The following is a 20,926-nucleotide window of genomic DNA, read 5'->3' as shown; positions in this document are numbered from 1 at the left end:
ATCTCTGAGCTAAGCTTAGGATTGGGTCTTGTCCATCACATCATTCTCCTAATGATGTGATCCCGTTATCAATGACATCCAATGTCCATAGTCAGGAAACCATGACTATCTTTTGATCAACGAGCTAGTCAACTAGAGGCTCACTAGGGACGTGTTGTGGTCTATGTGTTCATACATGTATTACGATTTCCGGATAACACAATTATAGCATGAACAATAGACAATTATCATGAACAAAGAAATATAATAATAACTATTTTATTATTGCCTCTAGGGCATATTTCCAACAACCATTGCATGCAAAAGTTAGTGCCTGCGCCCCAGTTGCCCCCCAGGTTGTTGGGGTTCGCCTGAGATCGCCAGTTGTATTTTTGGGCAAAATCGGCGCAAATCAAGGCCTTGGAGCGTGGTTGGGCGCTTTTTTACAGCCGGTGCCTAAAAAGTGACTTGGGGGCATCTTGGGACCCTAGTGGAGATGCTCTTACTAGTCTATGTTATTGTCTCTATAGTGAGGAGTATATGTGTAGTACTCATCTTATCTTGGTATGTGTGATGTTACTCATACTACTAGTAACTAGCTATGTTATGACATGCCTATCTTTCTTCATTAAATGCTTGCCACATCATCTATTTTATCTAAATATGTGTGATGTTACCATCTAGTATGTTACTCGCACTATGGGTAGTCTTATCGTCTACCAATTGAATCAGTTCTATCTATTCAGCCGGATAAATTGAGGATTAAGTACAAAACATTAATGGGGAAAGCCGAAAGTCATAATGCACTAGCAATAGTTTGGCCAGGTGGAGACCATAGAGCGGGCTAGTTTGTGGACGGACCCAATCATGCTATTAGCGAGACATTGCACACTGATTTATTTAGCGAGATATTGCTCACGATGCTACAGTGTGCTATTAGTGGCGCTATAGCGCGCTATTTTTTTCACTGGCCCACAGTGACCATTGGAGTATCTTGTTCCGATGGTCATTTGGCCATGTGGAGGCCGTAAAGTGGGCTAGTTTGCGGGCGGCGGTCCCAGTTCTTGAGGACTATTCGGACACCGTATCATGGCATCTTGCATCTTTGGGTTTTTTCTCTGTCGACTCAACATATCTTGCCCTATGCTGGCGTCTGACCATTGCTTAAACCAATCTGCTCTGGAAATCGCACTTAACATTGAAAAGATAAAAAATTGTGTTTGACAATTGCTGGGAAGAGGTGATCAAGAGGCATGACCTTGGGAAGGGTTGTGTCCTTTTTTTGGCGTTCTGGAAACGAGGACCACATCATTTCTTTTGAATAATGTCTAGAGTTCTTTGGAATTTTGTCCTTGAAACCCTGGACCTTGCAGGGTTCCTTCAGACCCGTGCCTACCAGGTGGCAGTATGAGGCACCTCTTCTGGCTGATGTTTGAACCGTTAACATGTATTTTGTGGAGTACGTACAACAAGATGGTGATTGAGCATGTCTTTCTTAGGAGGACATCTGACTTAATCTTTAAATTCCTTGCATTTTTGCAGCGCTGTCACCCGTTGAATAAAAAGTGCGACCGCGATCGACTGGGCCTTATGATGGATGTGATGCATGGTGCCGCTCACCAACTTGCCTCGGTGCAGCCGCGGGCGGGCGTGCTGGCGAGCTGTCGTAGCCATCACGTGCGGGCCTAGCACAGCTGGCCGTGTTGCCGTCGTTGTGTAGCTAGCCCATTTGGCCTTATTGTCGTCGTTGTGTTGCTAGCCCAGCTGGTCGTCCTGTCCCCGCCCCTGCGCTTCCCGTTGCGCGCGCCCGCCTTGCCAGTTCTGGCCAGCGCCCCCGCCTTGCTAGCTCCGGCCAGTGCACGCCCGGCCTCACCAGCTCCGGCCAGCGCCCCCGCCTCGCTAGCTCCGGCCACGTCTGCCCCGCTAGCTCCGGCCAGCACCCGCCCTGGCCTCACCAGCTCCTGCCTCGCCCGCCCGGAGTACATGGAGAGCGTAGAAGACGCCGGAGAGAGAGGGAGCATGGGCCTGGAGAGGAGAAAGGGAGTCTGCTCTCGCACGTGAGTGGGCCAGGAGAAGAGAAAAGGAGTTGGGGACACTGCCAGTGGACCATTTGCATGCAAAAGTTAGTGCCGGCGTCCCCAGCTGCCCCCCAGGTTGTTGGGGTTCGCCTGAGATCGCCGGTTCTATTTTTGGGCAAAATCGGCGCAAATCAAGGCCTTGGGGCGTGGCTGGGCGCTTTTTTTTACCGCCGGCGCCTAAAAAGTGGCTTGGGGGGCGTCTTGGGACCCTAGTGGAGATGCTCTTACTAGTCTATGTTATTGTCTCTATAGTGAGGAGTAACATATGTGTAGTACTCATCTTATCTTGATATGTGTGATGTTACTCATACTACTAGTAACTATCTATGTTACCACATGCCTTTCTTTCTTCATTAAATGCTTGCCACATCATCTGTTTTATCTAAATATGTGTGATGTTACCATCTAGTATGTTACTCGCACTATGGGTAGTCTTATCGTCTACCAATTGAATCAGTTCTATCTATTCAGCCGGATAAATTGAGGATTAAGTACAAAATATTAATGGGGAAAGCTGAAAATCATAATGCACTAGCAATAGTTTCGCCAGGTGGAGACCATAGAGCGGGCTAGTTTGTGGACGGACCATATCGTGCTATTAGCGAGACATTGCACACTGATTTATTTAGCGAGATATTGCTCACGATGCTACGGTGTGCTATTAGTGGCGCTATAGCACGCTATTTTTTTCACTGGTCCACAATGACCATTGGAATATCTTGTTCCGATGGTCATTTGGCCAGGTGGAGGCCGTAAAGTGGTTTTGTTTGCGAGCGGCGGTCCCAGTTCTTGCGGACTATCCGAACACCGTATCATGGCATCTTGCATCTTCGGGTTTTTTCTCTGTCGACTCAACATATCTTGCCCTATGCTGGCGTCCGACCATTGCTTAAACCAGTCCGCTCTGGAAATCGCACTTAACATTGAAAAGATAAAAAAATGTGTTTGACAATTGCTGGGAAGAGGTGATCAAGAGGCATGACCTTGGGAAGGGTTGTGTCCTTTTTTTGGCGTTCTGGAAACGAGGACCACATCATTTCTTTTGGACAATGTCTAGAGTTCTTTGGAGTTTTGTCCTTGTAACCCTGGACCTTGCAGGGTTCCTTCAGACCCGTGCCTACCAGGTGGCAGTACGAGGCACCTCTTCTGGCTGATGTTTGAACCGTTAGCATGGATTTTGTGGAGTACGTAAAATAAGATGGTGATTGAGCATGTCTTTCTTGGGAGGACATCTGACTTAATCTTTAAATTCCTTGCATTTTTGCAGCGCTGTCTCCCGTTGTATAGACAGTGCGACCACGATCGACTGGGCCTTATGATGGATGCGATGCATGGTGCTGCTCACCAACTTGCCTCGGTGCAGCCGCGGGCGGGCGTGCTGATGAGCTGCCGTAGCCATCGCGTGCGGGCCTAGCACAGCTGGCCGTGTTGCCGTCGTTGTGTAGCTAGCCCATTTGGCCTTATTGCTGTTTTTGTGTTGCTAGCCCAGCTGGTCGTCCTGTCCCCGCCCCTGCGCTTCCCGTTGCGCGCGCCCGCCTCGCCAGTTCTGGCCAGCGCCCCCGCCTCGCTTGCTCCGGCCAGTGCCCGCCCCGGCCTCACCAGCTCCGGCCAGCGCCCCCGCCTCGCTAGCTCCGGCCACGTCTGCCCCGCTAGCTCCGGCCAGCACCCGCCCTGGCCTCACCAGCTCCTGCCTCGCCCGCCCGGAGTACATGGAGAGCGTAGAAGACGCCGAGGAGAGAGGGAGCGTGGGCCTGGAGAGGAGAAAGGGAGTCTGCTCTTGCACGCGAGTGGGCCAGGAGAAGAGAAAAGGAGTTGGGAACACTGCCAGTGGACCATTTGCATGCAAAAGTTAGTGCCGGCGCCCCCAGCTGCCCCCAGGTTGTTGGGGTTCGCCTAAGATCGCCGGTTGTATTTTTGGGCAAAATCGGTGCAAATCAAGGCCTTGGGGCGTGGCTGGGCGCTTTTTTTTACTGCCGACGCCTAAAAAGTGGCTTGGGGGGCGTCTTGGGACCCTAGTGGAGATGCTCTTACTAGTCTATGTTATTGTCTTTATAGTGAGGAGTAACATATGTGTAGTACTCATCTTATCTTGATATGTGTGATGTTACTCATACTATTAGTAACTAGCTATGTTACCACATGTCTTTCTTTCTTCATTAAATGCTTGCCACATCATCTATTTTATCTAAATATGCTTTATGTTACCATCTAGTATGTTACTCGCACTATGGGTAGTCTTATCGTCTACCAATTGAATCAGTTCTATCTATTCAGCTGGATAAATTGAGCATTAAGTACAAGACATTAATGGGGAAAGCCGAAAATCATAATGCACTAGCAATAGTTTGGCCAGGTAGAGACCATAGAGCGGGCTAGTTTGTGGACGGACCCTATCATGCTATTAGCGAGACATTGCACACTGATTTATTTAGCGAGATATTGCTCACGATGCTACGGTGTGCTATTAGTGGCGCTATAGCGCACTATTTTTTTCACTGGCCCACAATGACCATTGGAATATCTTGTTCCGATGGTCATTTGGCCAGGTGGAGGCCGTAAAGTGGGCTAGTTTGCGAGCGGCGGTCCCAGTTCTTGCGGACTATCCGGACACCGTATCATGGCATCTTGCATCTTCGGGTTTTTCTCTGTCGACTCAACATATCTTGCCCTATGCTGGCGTCCGACCATTGCTTAAACCAATCCGCTGTGGAAATCGCACTTAACATTGAAAAGATAAAAAATTGTGTTTGACAATTGCTGGGAAGAGGTGATCAAGAGGCATGACCTTGGGAAGGGTTGTGTCCTTTTTTTTGGCGTTCTGGAAACGAGGACCACATCATTTCTTTTGGACAATGTCTAGAGTTTTTTGGAGTTTTGTCCTTGAAACCCTGGACCTTGCAGGGTTCCTTCAGACCCGTGCCTACCAGGTGGCAGTATGAGGCACCTCTTCTGGCTGATGTTTGAACCGTTAGCATGGATTTTATGGAGTACGTACAATAAGATGGTGATTGAGCATGTCTTTCTTAGGAGGACATCTGACTTAATCTTTAAATTTCTTGCATTTTTGCAGCGCTGTCACCTGTTGTATAGATAGTGCGACCGCGATCGGCTGGGCCTTATGATGGATGCGATGCATGGTGCCGCTCACCAACTTGCCTCGGTGCAGCCCCCCCCCCCCCCCCCCCCCCCGTGAGACTACGACCACTTGGTGGTCTTTTTCCCCATTTATTTTATATTTTCCTTTGTCGAGTTTGTGATGTTGCCCCAACAGGGTATTCTATTTTCACACTTGAATTTACTGTATGGTCATGGTGTTTGCTTTATCTATAAATAAAACGGGGCGAAATCCTATTTCAAGAATTACAGGTTCTTATCTTCGAACACAAATTCAAATTTTGTGTGTAACGTACTCCCATCGTCCCATAATGTAAAACATTTTTTGACAGTAGTGGTCTTATATTATAGGACGGAGGGGGTATCATTTTTTTCAGGGGTTCACAATTTGTTTGGCTAGGTCCAAGTTTTGAACAACAAAACAAAAGTAAAGATGTTTGCATGGACGTAGAACATATATGATTACATTTACACGCTGCACAGAGCCGCATGGATACATGTAGGCCGGAATGTGTGCTTATTTACGTACGTACGTAACATTTGTAGACGTATAAATATTCAAACCACACAAACATAAACACATGCACGTACGTATGCATGTATGATCACACTCACACGCACGTACTACTTGGCTTCGGCGTCAAGGGTGAGGAACGCGAACGGGCGCTCGCCGTTGAAGTTGCCCGGGGGGTTGTAGTTGCAGGTGATGAAGACGCCCCGGTTCCCGGCGCAGACCACGCGCGCGCAGCCGATGCGGGTCGACTTGCGCCACACCACCTGCGTGTAGTGCCCGCACACCTTGCCGGCGTCGCAGGTGTTGCTGTCAAGATGGTAGTTCTGCTTCTCGTCCACCCACAGCTTCACCGCGTCGGCGGCCGTCCACGACTGCCCGGAACCCCAGAAGATGTTCTCGCCGAACGGCCCGCCGGAGTGCTGGAGCCGGCAATCGCCGGCGCGCTGCGCCGCCCAGTCCTGCGCAAACCTGGCCACGTTGTTGTCCCACGCCACCGGGCCGACACCGTCCACGGCGCGGGCGCGGTTGTGCAGGTTGACGAAGTCCTGCGGGGTGTTCTGCGCCGAGACGTCAGCCACCACGGCCATGACTATGGCCAGTGCGAACATTGCAAGACTGCTCTTGGAAGATGCCATGACTAGCTAGTAGGTGGCTCGAGATTGATGAAGAGTGCTGGAATTTGACCGGTATTTGTAGCCTGGGGACGTGGAAAGAATGCATGGCTATCTTCTTTTTTTTTGAACTGCATGGGTATCTATTTCAAGGATCCGCAAGAAGATGCCGGAAAAAATAATTAGATGCATGTATCACGAGTTCATGACTTGCTAGCTACAAGTGGGACAATTTTCTTTTATTTCCAGTACATATGCATACTACTTCTGACAACGAGTGGTTCAATGCGATTTCCCGATATACATTGGTCGATTTGTTTGGGCAGTTGGGTTTACAGTAATCTAGAACTAGATGTCTAGATCATAACCTCATTGGGCGGGCGATGTTCAAAAGCGTATATCCACTTGGGCGGCTAGGGCAAGTGGCAAAATATGCTTGCGTCGTCGCTACTGCCTACTGTGGCTTATCGGTGGTTGTGGCTTTTTTTTCTCTCACGAATACAGAATAGACTTGTGTATTATTGTGTTGGTAGAAGAGGATTTATAGCAGTCATTATAAAAACAGCCTCGCAAGGACGAACACGCAGGCGGCATGCAAGGCATAGAAGAGCGCATGAGAAGCGCAAGCGCGGCCCAACTACTAAACCTACGTCTCGGTGATCAGCTAGCCAGGCGCCTTGGCCCCAGCGCGAGCCCAAGGTGTAGCGTCGTCTTTGACGTCGTTCGTGAGCCGCACAACCGAAGGTGGTTACGGCTTATCGAGCTCACATTTTCTTTTTCACGTGTGTGTTTCTGTTGGTTGTATATATTATAGTCATGCAGATGTCGAATGTGTAATTATGACACTCGTATTCTCTAGATACGACATTAAGTCAATACAAGCATCATATCTCTACCTAATATAAAAAGGACGATTGTTTCTCCACTATTTTTTGTCATCAGATCGGTTTTGTACGTCGTCCGTTCAAGAGGTGTTTCCGTTTTTGTTTAAAAAAGAAAAAAAAAACTACGCTAATGTTGCCTCAAACCATGGTGGCCAGGAATTGACCTTAGCAGGTAACCAACTCACCCAACCAACATCTTTGGTTGAGCAAAGGAAACTTCTTCTATACTATAGGACAAGCGGATTTTCACTAAATAAATAAATTGAAAGGCAGACCGGACTGCTGCTCACTTTAAATACAAAATACTAATCTCCGCACAATCGCTGCCCCATGCACGAAAAAAAAAGGATGCCCCATGCACGTAAAAAAAGGATGCCCCATGTGTACCGGACGCCCCATGGACCTAAAATAAAGGGCTGCCCCATGTGTGTGGCTGATTTAGTTGGGCCATGCATTACTGTTTTGTTTTGAATTTCTGATGGTTTTTTTAGAGGTAATGACTTCTGATGCTATAAGGGAAGTAATATAGATGCACATTTTCATCCTTCATAACAATGATTTTATTATGATATATATTTATTTTTGTTGATGGGAAACCTTGCTTCTGTTCTGAAAGTCAGAAAGCTTGAGGAGCTCTGCATTTGACCCTTGCGGCATCGGAATGTAGAGATGTGGAAACACTATAGGTGGACAATACGGCACGAAGGAGGAAAGCATTTTTGATTGATCTAATGTCTCCCTCGGGTCTGGTCGAACATACCGACATGCCGCATCATTTTTTTCAAGTTGAGAGATGATGGATAACTAACATCTGTGTTAATATTTTCATTAGTTTGTGCTATTTATCACGAAAAAAGTTAGCCTTTATTCATTAATTTCCCATAATAATTTTTTCATGAATGACAAGAAATGACCCAGTTGATAATGCGCTTTTGGTCGGATCCATAATGTGCAAAGGTTTAACGGGTTCATATGGATTTACTTAGAATCAACTCACATTGTGGAAGTTCTATCAATGATTAAAGACGGTTGAACTCACTGAGCATATTTCATATGCTTATTCTTTTTTCCCGTTGCAACGCACGAGCATATTTGCTAGTAACTAGAAAACTGTAAGTTTTACTTTGTATCGTTTCTTTAAGAAATATTATAACTACAGGACATCACACATTATAACATGCTGTTAGATCTTAAAATAATGTAAGCTATCTACTCTAACACTTCTCTATGGTAAAAGTTTCAAGAAGATGCTACCTCATAATCATTTGTTCTCACCTGGCGGCAGCCTTGGCAAGAGCACGATGATGATTGACACAGCCTTGGCGATAGCGGCGGCCCCCGTGGCCAAGACAGCCCGGATGGTTGTCGGCACGCACCTGGTGGAGGTCTTTGGCTTGTCGAGCTCCTTTGCCTCCTCCTCACGAGGCCAAGATCATCACAACAATGGTGGCGGTGCGGTGTTTGTATGCATGCATGGTGTTCATGTTTATTTTGAGTGAACTGTTTGTAAATTAATGAACGGATGAACCATGCATGGTAGACTTTTGAGCATGATCAGCTGCATTCGAAATTAGCCAATTGTCATCACAGATGGCTAGTCTTCATTTTCCCGCTTGGTATGGACGAATGCAATTTCCTTCCGGATGTACTATATGCTTGTGGACATGGGAAAATTGTGGATGAATATTCTCAGTCAAGCTTTGTGATTTGTGCCAACTCGTTCACTGAATACTGGTACATACTTATAGAACGCAAATATGTGTGACGTACTATCGCGCACGATTCGACAAAAAAAAATCGTGTGCGATGAGCAATCCTTCGTGACATGGCCGCGATTGAAACCGTGAGATACACATAGGGGGGTAATTATGGGCGATATTGAAAATGCCTATGAGGTCAGTTAATGCATACAAGTTGCGTCAAGTTGGCTAAGAGAATACGACAACCATATTATGACACCATGCCAAATTTCAGATTTTTTGGACCATATTTTCAAAAATAAAATAAAATTCAATAAGTGTAACGGTTGTGGTCTGAGTGTTGGCACAAAATGGAAATCAGGATAAGGCAATATAGTGGGTCCTCATGATTCAACAAGAAAGTCATTACACAATCATGCTAGATGAATTGGGTCAATCAGCACAACTTCAATTCTCACACGTTACCCGGTGGCTAACCAGCTTTTGTTTGGAGTCAATACAATACAACGAAAATTTGCAGGGGCACACACATGTGGAAACGCCTATCGCCATTGATGTGCGTTGTGATATGTGCACGTGTCTTTCATAGAATTTCGTTGAAACATGGAAGGAAATTCTTAAATGTGTGAATACGAGACGATATACATGATTTTTCTGTACAAATATGTCCTTCACATGTACTTTTATGGCCGTGTCTCTTATGCTCCGTCACCCCGTTCTGTTTTAGCAGTTATTTCATACCCCCTTTGTCTGAAAAAGCCTGTCCCTCAAATGGATGCATCTAACATCAACTTAGTACAAGATACATCCATTTGAAGGACAAACTTTTTCGAACGGAGGGAGCACTATTCATCTTCTTCCGCGTTCACATGTTCATCTACTGCTTGTCCATTCCTATACCCGTGTTTTCCTTTCAACCTTCTAATTTTCTTCATTCGCTATTGCGTCTTCTTCCATTTCATTTACTCCCTCCATTCCCTTATACAGGGTCACTTCGTTTTTTGTGTCAAACTTTAACTTATAATCTGGGTCAACAAAATATGGATTAGATGTCATAAAACATATATCATTGCAAAGTTCTTTAAAATGTGCATCCAATGACATACTTTTTGTGGTATACTACCATTTCTATTGGTAAAAGTAACGGTCAAAGTTAGATATTAAAATATGAAGTGGCCTTGTATAAGGGAACAAATGGAGTATTTCCCCTTATTTTATTTATACTCATCAGTTCATCCTCTTATGTCCTTTCCCAAGTTCATTCCATCCCTTTCCATGAATACTATACATTGTGTTTTCGCTACTTTCTACCGCCTTGCGATGCATGCTATCATCTATGAGAAATCTATCTTTACATTCAAGAAAGCAGTACCCGTACGACCAAATATGAACTTATGAAACCGTCTGATGAGTTTGGTAAATAAGTAATTCTTTAACACATTTCGTTCTTCCAACTACAATGACTTCCCTAAGCTTTGATTTCATTTGGGCTCCTATGGTTAACTCTGTTTGTTCAATCAAGTTCTTTTAGAAGAAACTAGCAAAAGAGCCCGTGCGTTGCAACGGAAGAAAAAATAACACACGCTCTTAACCCAACAACCATCACTCAAGACAATAATAGGTCCATCTTTTTTATTTTAGCGAGGCATCATATTTGTGTTGCCTCTTATCCTCTTTCTCACCCTCGTCAGCGGTGGCTTCAGTGTTCACACAAACCAAAACATGTTTGAATGTGGTTAATCCTAATGCGTCTCTCCTCCCTCCCTCCTCTCTCTCTCTCTCTCGTTCGCTTTCTCTCACTCTTGCGATGTGAAATCTGTTGTTTTTCTTCAGAAGGTTTTTTCAAGGTATGCATGTGTAGTTATCGATGTTTTCTTTTCCCTATATGGTTTTAGTGGGTGTTTATTTGCAATCCGGATCGCCGCTGGTACGAAAGAAAAACGGATCGTGTGCTATAGATTATAAGTTTGCTTCCAAAATAAAATAATATTTTAAAATATTTAACATGTAAAAATAACATCATATTCATATTATACACATTTTTCTAATCAAATTTCATATATAACATGTTCAAATCGGAGTTACAGTTTAAAAGGTACGAATAATTTAAAGATGTATTTGTTTAACTTAAATATCTTTCAAAAAATATTTAAAAATATGTAACGGATAAAAATAACATCATATTCCTATTCTAAATATTTTTCTAATCAAATTTCATATATAACATGTTAAAATAGGAGTTACGGTTTAAAAGATATGGATAATTTAAAAAAGCATTTGTTTGACTTAAATATGATCCGCGGATGAATTATCTATTAGCTCAGGGGTGTTTTTGAAAACATGTAAAATAAGTGTTCGGGCTGTGACTTAAGTGGGGATTGCGGGTTGAATACAGAAAATAGCAGGGTTTTTTTTGCAAAAATGTCACGACGGGTGTGCGGGCAGAAATTGTTCGTGCTTTATTATTAGGTGAAGATTTATACTGTAATATTTTGTGTTCTGCTTTTGAAACGTGCTGGCCTGGACATTATATTTTATTCGTGGGCATATCCAACTAGGTACTCCGAGTTACCCAACATTTATTTTGGGTTGCGGACTGGACACATATCGTATCTTCTTTATGCTTAATCTCTTCCCTTGGTCTTCTTACTTTCTGCTGCGATCCTGTAGATCTACTTTCTTGTAGCTCCTACTGGTTGCCGCAAGTCGACGTCCTCGACCATCGATAGGTATTACGACTACTTCTGGTGGTTCATTCCATTTCACTTCAATTTGTAGGCGGTAAAACATCAATCAATATGATGAGACACCACCATCTATCCTTAGTGACAACATCATCTAACTTGGCCAAAGAAGATAGATAGATCGAGGAGCATGCAAGGAAACCTCAAGATTTCAATTGATTTCAATGAATAATCTGATCATAAAGTGACAGTTCATCATATCCAACAAACACATCGAAGAATTACATAAAATCGATCCCAATCATGTAAGGCAGCTCACGAGAACATGGTGTTGAAAATCCAAATGTGAGAGAGAGTCATCTAGCTACTACTATGGACCCCAAGGTCCTAGTAGAACTACTCACACATAGTCATGGAGGTAGCAAGGTTGATGAAGAAGCCTCCAGCAGTGGATTCCCCCTCCGACAGAGCTCTGGACAGGCCCCCAGATTGGACCTTTGCAAAATAGGAACTTGTGGTGGTAGTAAAATGTTTCTAAAAATATGGCGGAATGTTTCAGTACTTATACATTATATGGCGGTGAAATCAATGTAAGGCGGTGTAGGTGAGCCCCACACGCCCTAGTGGTGCACCCTAGGCCTGGGGCGCGCCACATGGCCGTGTGACCCCCTACGGCTCCTCTCGTTCCTTCCCTAAGCTTCATGGGTCCTTCGTCGACCGAAAAAACCGTGTTTAATTGGCAATGTAATTTGACCTCCCTAGATATTGGTTTTCTGGAAAACCAAAAACATGAAGAAAACATGATCTGACATTAGGCACCAAATAATGCACCACAAGTAGGATTAATTTCATTGTATAACTATTGACTTTCGTGCTTGCATACGGAATCACAAACATTAACACCAATAGTCTTACTAAAGCATAATTACTCACCAACATGAATCACATATCACTATCATCATATCTCAAAACTATTACAAGGAATCAATTTTAATTTGTCCAATGATCTTCATGAAAGTTTTTATTATATCCCTCTTGAAGATCTATCACTTTGGGACTAGATGCATATATTGCAATTGCTTTTGACAAGCTCAAAATAAATTTAAGTGAAGAACATGAGCATAAAGATTTTCATCTCTCAAAATAATATAAGTGAAGCATGAGAGAATTTCTTTAAAATTACTAACTCTCAAATAAATTGAAGTGAAGCATGAGAGTATTTATTCAAACATATTAAACACACCGTTCTAAAAAATATATAAGTGAAACACTACAGAAATTCCATGGCTCAAAAAATTAAAAAAAATTAAGTGAAGTATAAAGAGCAATTAAACCCATTAAGCATCGCGTGAAGGGCAGCCAACCAACTATGCCACGTGGCGCAGGCTGGTTGGCTACCGTAAAAAAACCTTTTGAGATATTATTTTTAGATGGAGGTGAGGATTTTTTAATGTTTTTTCCTTTTTAGATGGAGGTGATGACCCCACACATTTAAAAAAATGAAGGGCTACGCAAAGTGGCACTCGCTGGTAGGTTGCGTTGATGATTTTTATTTTCTTCTTTTCTTTCTTACTTCTTTTTCTAGATGGAGGTGAGGATTTTTAATGCTTTTCTATATGGCGGCGAGGACTCCGTCTATTTTTCTAAATGAAAATGTGCAGACAACTTTCTCTCAAGTGGCGCCACAGGGTGGCGCCCCAACCACTAGTTCTAATAAATCATAGCGTAATTTTGGCTCTATCAAATAGGTGTGTCTAGCAAGGATACTTGTGACAAACTAAAAAGCAAAACAAGCAAAGACTCATATAATACGCTCCAAGCAAAACTCATGATATGCGACGAATAAAAATATAGTTCCAAGTAAGATACCGATGGTCGTTAGAATAAAGAGGAGATGCCTTCCGGGATATCCCCAAGCTTAGTTGCTTGGTTCTCCTTGAATATTAACTTGGGGTGCCATGGACATCCCCAATGTTAGACTCTTCTTACTCCTTATTCCTTCATCCATCATGATCTCACCCAAAACTTGAAAACTTCAATCACACAAAACTTAACAAAACCTTAATGAGATCCATTAGTATAATAAAGCAAATCACCACTCTAAGTACTGTTGCAAACCCATTCAGATTTTATTATTGCATTATACCTACTGTATTCCAACTTTACTGTCGTGGACTTGACACGACAGATGTCCTAGCGCAAGGACTTAGTCGTGGAGCCATCGCAACTAGGTTAGCTTGAAGGGGTTAAACAGGACAAATGACACAGAGAGTTTACCCAGGTTCGGCCTCTCTCAACGAGGTAAAAGCCTACTCCTGCATTGTGTTGTATTGCTAGGGTTTTGATTACTAGGGAGCGAATACGCTTGACCTAGCTAGCTCTCGATTGTTTGTTACTTGAGTTGACCCGCTGCCAGGTCACCCCTTTATATACACAGGTTGATGCCCGACGGCTTACAGAGTTCCGGCCGGCTCATACACAACGTGTCCGGCTCGGTGACTAACTAAGCTTGGCTTATAATACAAGTTATACATATGGAGGCTCATCCACTTGGGCCTCAAGTCGCTTCTGGGTCTTGGGCCGTCGATGGGCTTGCTATGACCCGCCATCTTCATTGATAAGTCGCCAGTAGTATGACCCGACCCCTCATGGATGGTTCATACCCAGTAGTTCTATCCCTAACATTAGGCCCCAGGTTGATCTGAACTTTGTTCACATCAATCTTTAATACCTAACTTGTCAAATCTTGCATCGTCCTTTTAACAAATTTGCTGTAAACCGCCGTGATGTCAGCTCATAGAATTTCCTTAACCCGCCATGATGTCATTTCGCATTAACATCGCATGAGGCCCAAAACATCTTTAACTGATCCTTATCTTAATGATCACCTGAAAATCGAGGCGTCCATATAGACACATGATGATTTCGGCCTCCTCGATTCCTGTGCATGCCCTGTATCCATCCCCTTCTAAATTGGGGCGGGGTCCTTTTCATTTCCCCCCTTGCCTCCTCGTCTTCGTCTTCCTCTCACGACTCCCTTGCAGCCTCGAGCTCCGCCGCCGTCGTCCTCCATCCGCTGCACCAACTTAGGCCGCTGCATCAACCTGACGGGTCCAGAGAACATCCACGCTCCACCGCAGTCCATCTGCAACCATAAGTGTTCATCTCCTTCAACCTCAGATCTGCATTAGGGTTAGCCTTGTTCATCGGTGTTCTTCACCATTCTTCATCTTCTCCTTTAGTTCGAGTAGCCTTTGATCTGAACATGATATGAAACTCATGCGGTAGCAATTTAGCATTCGTTTTTAACATCAGAATACTTGCTCTCCATAGAAAATCCCATCGGAGCACATGAACTTTTCTGCTGCCGCCACCTTAGGCTTAGAATTTACTGTCTTTTCTAAACTACTTGTAGATCCAAAACCATAGCTCTAGTCTATGAAATCTGTTTGTCCATCACTTAGCAAAATTTTCATTGATAGATTTGAAGTACCATAACTGCCATGGCGGCTTATACCGTAAACCGTGATCCACCATATAACATTAGGCCCTGCTTAAACTGCCGTCATATGCTTTATAGCCTGCATAACCCGACAATACTCCTCGGCTTAACCATGCTTGCTTATTCATCCTCATAATTTGGCTCTGCACAATACACTTGACTTTTAAACTCTGTCTGGCTTAATAGTAGAAACCTTAATCCGGTAGGTACCATTAGTCCCCTTTTAAGCCGCTAATATGAATATCTACGTACTTCAATGTCCATCTCCCGGCTTAACCTGTCAGCCGTTTATAGCACCTTGCCTTTGAAGCCATGGTCCGGTCTAAGTCTAACAATGTAGTCTTAAATCGGTAATGTTTCTCTCTTTTAGGCTTTCAATCTCCAAATGGGCAAAATTGTCACTGCCTGCAACTGGGTCATTTCTCGAGTCACCGAGGAAGACTTGAATGAATATGTTCAGACATGCGTCCTGGCCAAAAAGGATGTCATCCATTGGAGGGTCCCAGGCACTAAAACTCCTCCTGAGCCCAAGGATGGTGAAGTAGTTGTCTTCATTGATCATATGCTTCGGGGCTTCAGCCCTCCCGGCTCAAAATTCTTTCGTGATGTGTTGCATTTCTTCAAGCTCCATCCACAAGATATCGGTCCAAACTTCGTTTCAAACATCCACAACTTCCAAGTATTCTGCGAGGTGTACCTTCAATAGGAGCCCACCGTAGAACTATTCAAGGAGTTTTATTATTTAAACCGGCAGAACAAATTCACATATGAGCCCAGCCTAGAGCTAGGCGGCATTTCCATACAACTACGGAAATAAGCCACTTTCCAAGCTGCCACATTGCCCAGTCATCCCAAAGACTGGAACCAAACCTGGTTTTATTACAAAGACACTTCTCCAAAAGGGGAAAATCCTCTGCCAGGTTATCGTGCCAGCCGACTTAGCAACATGCACCCTCTTCCAGATCGCATTACTATAGCAGTGCGAAAGAAGTATATGCTAGTTTTTTCAAAGATTCGGGCCTTGATGGCCAACGGCTTGACTGGAATTGATCTGGTTCGATGCTGGGTCGCCTGGAGAGTCTTGCCTCTAAGCCACCGTCCCGGCTTAATGCATGAATACACCAGCGAGTTATCAGATCCTCAGTGCCACTGTCAGATTGAATTGACTGACGAAGACATCATTAATATGACCAAATCTCTGTTAAATGAGAGCTTGGAAGACTGCAGTAAAGTCGGATTGAATCCCTTCTGCATTCTTAACAAACCACCAACTATAAGTTATTCACCAACTTCACAATTGAATTGCACCTTCACTCAGGTTGCTTTTTCATACCTATTTAACATCTTGCAGGCCGATTCACCTTTTGGACTAAGAAGCTGCAATATAAGCCGACCAGGAAAACTCGAACAAAAAGCAAAGCTATCAAAAAGCTTGCCAAGAAGAAGACCAATCCCACTGAGTTATTCAACTTGGATAATAATGATGATGATGATGATGATGATGATGATGATGAGTCGGAGGTAGAACTTGACTCCCTTGGTTCATTCTTTGTACATCTTATTGACAATGACCATTATCAGGATGATGCAGAGGCCAACCGTGCAGATGATGAAGATGTAATTACTCTTTTCTCCGGCTTAGAACCTCTGCCAACATAGAAAACTCGACATGCAAGCCAGAAAGTAAGATTTTCTCACCCTTTAGCTTACTTGGATCCCAACTTTATTTTGAAGAAGTAGCAACATGAAGCTCGCCGCACAACCCGGAACAGCGGCGACAGAATTCTTTCCTTTGGTTTACCTAACACACCAGTGCCTCGCAAGCGTGGACCGGAGGTTTCAAACATTCCCGACTTAGCTTATCCCAAGACGAGTCTTTTTCAACAACCTCTTAACCCATCTGATTCAAACTATCAGGGAACATCTCACTCCTCATCTGGCAAGTCAATTGGAACTCAGATTCCGACCTTCAAAGTTGCTCCTGGGTAAGAAATATTTAATCATTTGAAACTTCATGCCTGATTGATATGCTGACATCTTTGTATTTCTTATTTTCAGTGGCGTGGCCAAGCCCAGCAAGAAGGCGAAACTAAACAAGCCGGGTGAAGACTCGAACCCTTCTAAGACGGAAAAACAATTGCCAGAGGCCTCTCGTCAAACCGCTGAAGCTACCATTGATGACCCGCCGCCAGAAGAGCACGACGTCACCATATAGATCATTTAGACGTTGAGCCGGTCATCACTAAGACGCCCAGTCCCATCAAGCCCGCTGAAGAAAAAGCTGATGATGTCATCATTACCGGGCTTGGTTATACAACGCCGGGTAACCCTACTGCCTTATCCAAGAATAGCGCCAAGGAAGAATTTACTGCTGCTGATAAAGGCAAGTGGAAGGTAGGCATGGAAATCTATGCCCAGTTCAGCGCCCAGGAGATTCACTCCGGTTACTTAAACCGCCTTTATACCAGCCGTGACTTTGAAGCCGGCCTGGTCAACTTGATGAAGGAGCGTTTTGAGGTAAACATTATCATCTTCTCCATATATATATATATATATATATATATATATATATATATATATATCAACCGACAAGTCTACTGGATATGATAGCAGTGAATAAATAGTAGACTTTTAGATAGTCATAAATATATGAGAATCAAAACTAGTAGCCCCCAAGGGCCGACTTAAACTATCAAGTTAAGCCATGATTTCAATTTAACAGTGATCAACTTTGCACTGGTAGCCCCTAAGGGTCGGTTTAAACTATCAGGTTAAGCCGGGACTTCAAATTAGCAGTGGTCAACTTTGCACTAGTAGCCCCCAAGGGCTGGCTTAATCAGCATGAATAAAGTGGGACTTATCACCATGGCTGAAAAAGAATCCAACTATGTAGCCTTTATCAACCGGATCACATCATTTTGCCCGGGTCATGATATAAACTTGTCTTTAAAAGAGCAATAGGCATTAGCCCCTAAGTGCCAAGGAAAATACTTGTATTATGCTTGGGACTTTCAGAAATGATCATAATACCTTCCATGTCGTTCGTGTCGCAGGCTGAACTAAATGAAAAGGAGACCCAAGTCAATGACCCGAGGGCCAATATTCAAACTCAACAATCTGAGACCTCAAAAGCCAAATCAGAGCCGAGGACTGCATTAGAGAACATTGAGCAGTTGAAACAGAGCTTCATCACTGATAGAACTGGCTGTGAGATTGAGAAGGCAGCTTTCTAAAAAGAGCAGAGGATGCCGAAGCAGCCCTTAAACCGATAACTGACGAGTTTTCCGGTTTAAAGCATCAAATTAACAACATGACATCGGCCATCTTCGGTAAGTACCTTCCTTTGCACTAACATTATATCATAATCATCTGCCGGTTTACCAATAACTTTACTGATGTAGGCTCCTAAAGCGCCAAGTTGGATTCAGACATGCGCATCAAGCTTAAGGATGTCTACACTCTGGTAGAACAGCTATACACTGGCGCTCAACGGACAATCTCTGCTGCTATTCATAAGAAGCATCCGCCCACCCTCATCAAGGAAACACTAGAGAGGCTATCTGTGCTGCCCCAAAGGATTGGAGATTTAAAGTGAGCAGCCACCAGAGCCAGCGCCATGACTGCCTTAAGGTGGGTAAATGCATGGCAAGCAGATCTTGATCTGGAAGATTTAGCCAACGGTTGCCCCAGTGTGAAATAAGACGGGTCTCCCTTCAGCGCTGATGATTTTGCACAAATAGCAAGGGAAATGCATCTGTTAGCAAGCAAGCTGTCCGAAGAAACAAATCTCTCTCAATACCAGGCGGCTTATGATGCTGATAACAAGAAGGTGGTTCATCAAGAGGTGGATCTCATCCCACTGACTCGTAAGCACACCTTCGCTCCTGACATTGATCCATCAAATCTTATCGATGATGAGGTTGTGTTTAGAGCTTTGACCGGTATCAACTGGGCTACGCCTAACTTCAAGCCAATGGATCAAGTAGATGAAGAAGAAGAAGCGCAGGATGACCCAGAGGCTTCAACCCGTCAAGACTAGAAGTTTGAATTCATGACCCGGTTTACCAGCCATAGTATTTGGATGCTATGTCTCAAAAACACTTATCCTTTTGGGCCGCCAGGTGCCTTGTAATAGGCTAGTTAAAACAGTGATCTACCATGCCATCGTGCATGTTTTATTTGCATAACACTACCGATCCATTATTTGAAGATCTGCCACTTATGCTCATAATACCATCAATTATGCAGACCATACTTAGCCTGTTTTCCTGCACATAAGCAGATAACAGGTGCCCTGGCGGTTTACCCTAGGGCGGGTCAGAATGCCTCATATAAAAAGCACTGATGACTAAATAGTCCATAACCACGGCTGGTTTATCAAAAACCTCATATAATCACAACAAAATAAATATCATACCTGTGATATTTGTTCATACTGCCGGCTTATCATGCATCATGCAGTAAGGGGTAACATCCAAAGCTTAGAGCCAGTACTCCAAGCACATAATCATCATACACTGGCAACTTAAAGTCCAAAGCCAGGCTGGGTTAACAAAACGCCGGATAGATTCATATATGAACCATTAAGGCAACATGGCCCTAATCAATTTTTTCAACCATATATCAATATGGCAACAAAAGATAAATCTCAAAAAATATTTAAAGCAAATATAAATCAGAAAACAAGGCATTCATAGGCCGCCAAGCCTCAATCTCAAGTGTTATTCAAGGGCCGCATAGCCACTGATTTAAAACTTAATTCAAACCCGCAAGCCAGACCTCACATGACCAATCGCCTATTTTAACCTTGACAAATTCAGGGTCTTTATAAGATTGATTATCAAGAGTATGACGAGTCATTCCAGGATTACCTGGTCAGAGTGGCAGGCAAACAAAGGTAGGATAACCCGGATTTTTGGTGAATACACCTGGCGTCCAAGCCTATTACAAGGGACAACAAAGCTCTTGTTCATTAACAGGATCCCCCAAGTAATATTTCATTCCAGATGTATAAGCCGGATTATAGGATAGTCATAGCTATGCTCAATGAGGAGGAGGCCCCCAAGTATTTTGTAATCATGGCATACAAGCCGGATCAAGAGGGTAGTCATAGCTATGCTAAATAAGCAGGAAGCTCCCAAGTGATCATATGAAGTGACAATAAAGACTCATATTCTCAGAAATGAAACGACAGAGGCCCTAAATTATCAAGGATGCCGGCTTTATTATATTCATCATAATATATACACTGACAAAAATGTACATCACAAGATCCGGTGGCTCAGGTGTAATAAGGCCGAAGATGAGCAATATTCCACAGCCGGCGGGTCTCCTCCTCCAACGTGCGTGAGTCCTTGTGGTCTCGAACATCGATAAGGTAGTATGACCAGTTGTTCAGATTTTTGCTGACCACAAAGGGCCCTTCCCAAGGTGGGGATAGCTTGTGCATGTCAGTTTGATCCTCGATGAGCTGGAGCACCAAATCTCCTTCTTGAAAGGTTCTAGTTTTAACCCAATGGCTATGATAACGATGCAGATCTTGCTGGTAAATCGTCGAACGAGCCGCCGCACGGTCGCGCTCCTCATCCAACAGGTCAAGAGCATCCTGACGTGCTTTTTCATTATCAGCTTCAACATAAGCCGCCACACAGGGTGAATCATGACGGATGTCACTAGGAAGAACCGCCTCTTCTCTGTAAACCAGAAAGAAAGGCGTGTAACCCGTAGATCTGTTGGGGGTAGTATTGATACTCCATAACACTGAGAGTAATTCCTCCACCCAACAACCCAGCGTCCTCTGCAAAGGGACCATAAGTCGGGGCTTGATGCCTCTCAAAATTTCTTGATTGGCTCCTTCATC

The 20,926-nt window shown here is 44.0% G+C and overlaps 1 protein-coding gene across 1 annotated transcript; it reads right to left on the bottom strand.

Moving 5' to 3' along the window:
* Positions 1-5,595: 5,595 nt before the first annotated feature.
* Positions 5,596-6,404, bottom strand: LOC123151128 (pathogenesis-related protein PRB1-2). The gene has a single exon (XM_044570895.1). The coding sequence runs from the start codon at positions 6,318-6,320 to the stop codon at positions 5,796-5,798; it is 525 nt and encodes a 174-aa protein (XP_044426830.1). The 5' UTR covers positions 6,321-6,404; the 3' UTR covers positions 5,596-5,795.
* Between the last annotated feature and the right edge of the window lie 14,522 nt (positions 6,405-20,926).

This window comes from Triticum aestivum, chromosome 7A (assembly GCF_018294505.1).
Source record: "Triticum aestivum cultivar Chinese Spring chromosome 7A, IWGSC CS RefSeq v2.1, whole genome shotgun sequence".
Classification (NCBI taxonomy): Eukaryota; Viridiplantae; Streptophyta; class Magnoliopsida; order Poales; family Poaceae; genus Triticum; species Triticum aestivum.
The sequence above is the reverse complement of the archived record's forward strand: the minus strand, read 5'-3'. Positions and strand labels throughout refer to the sequence as shown.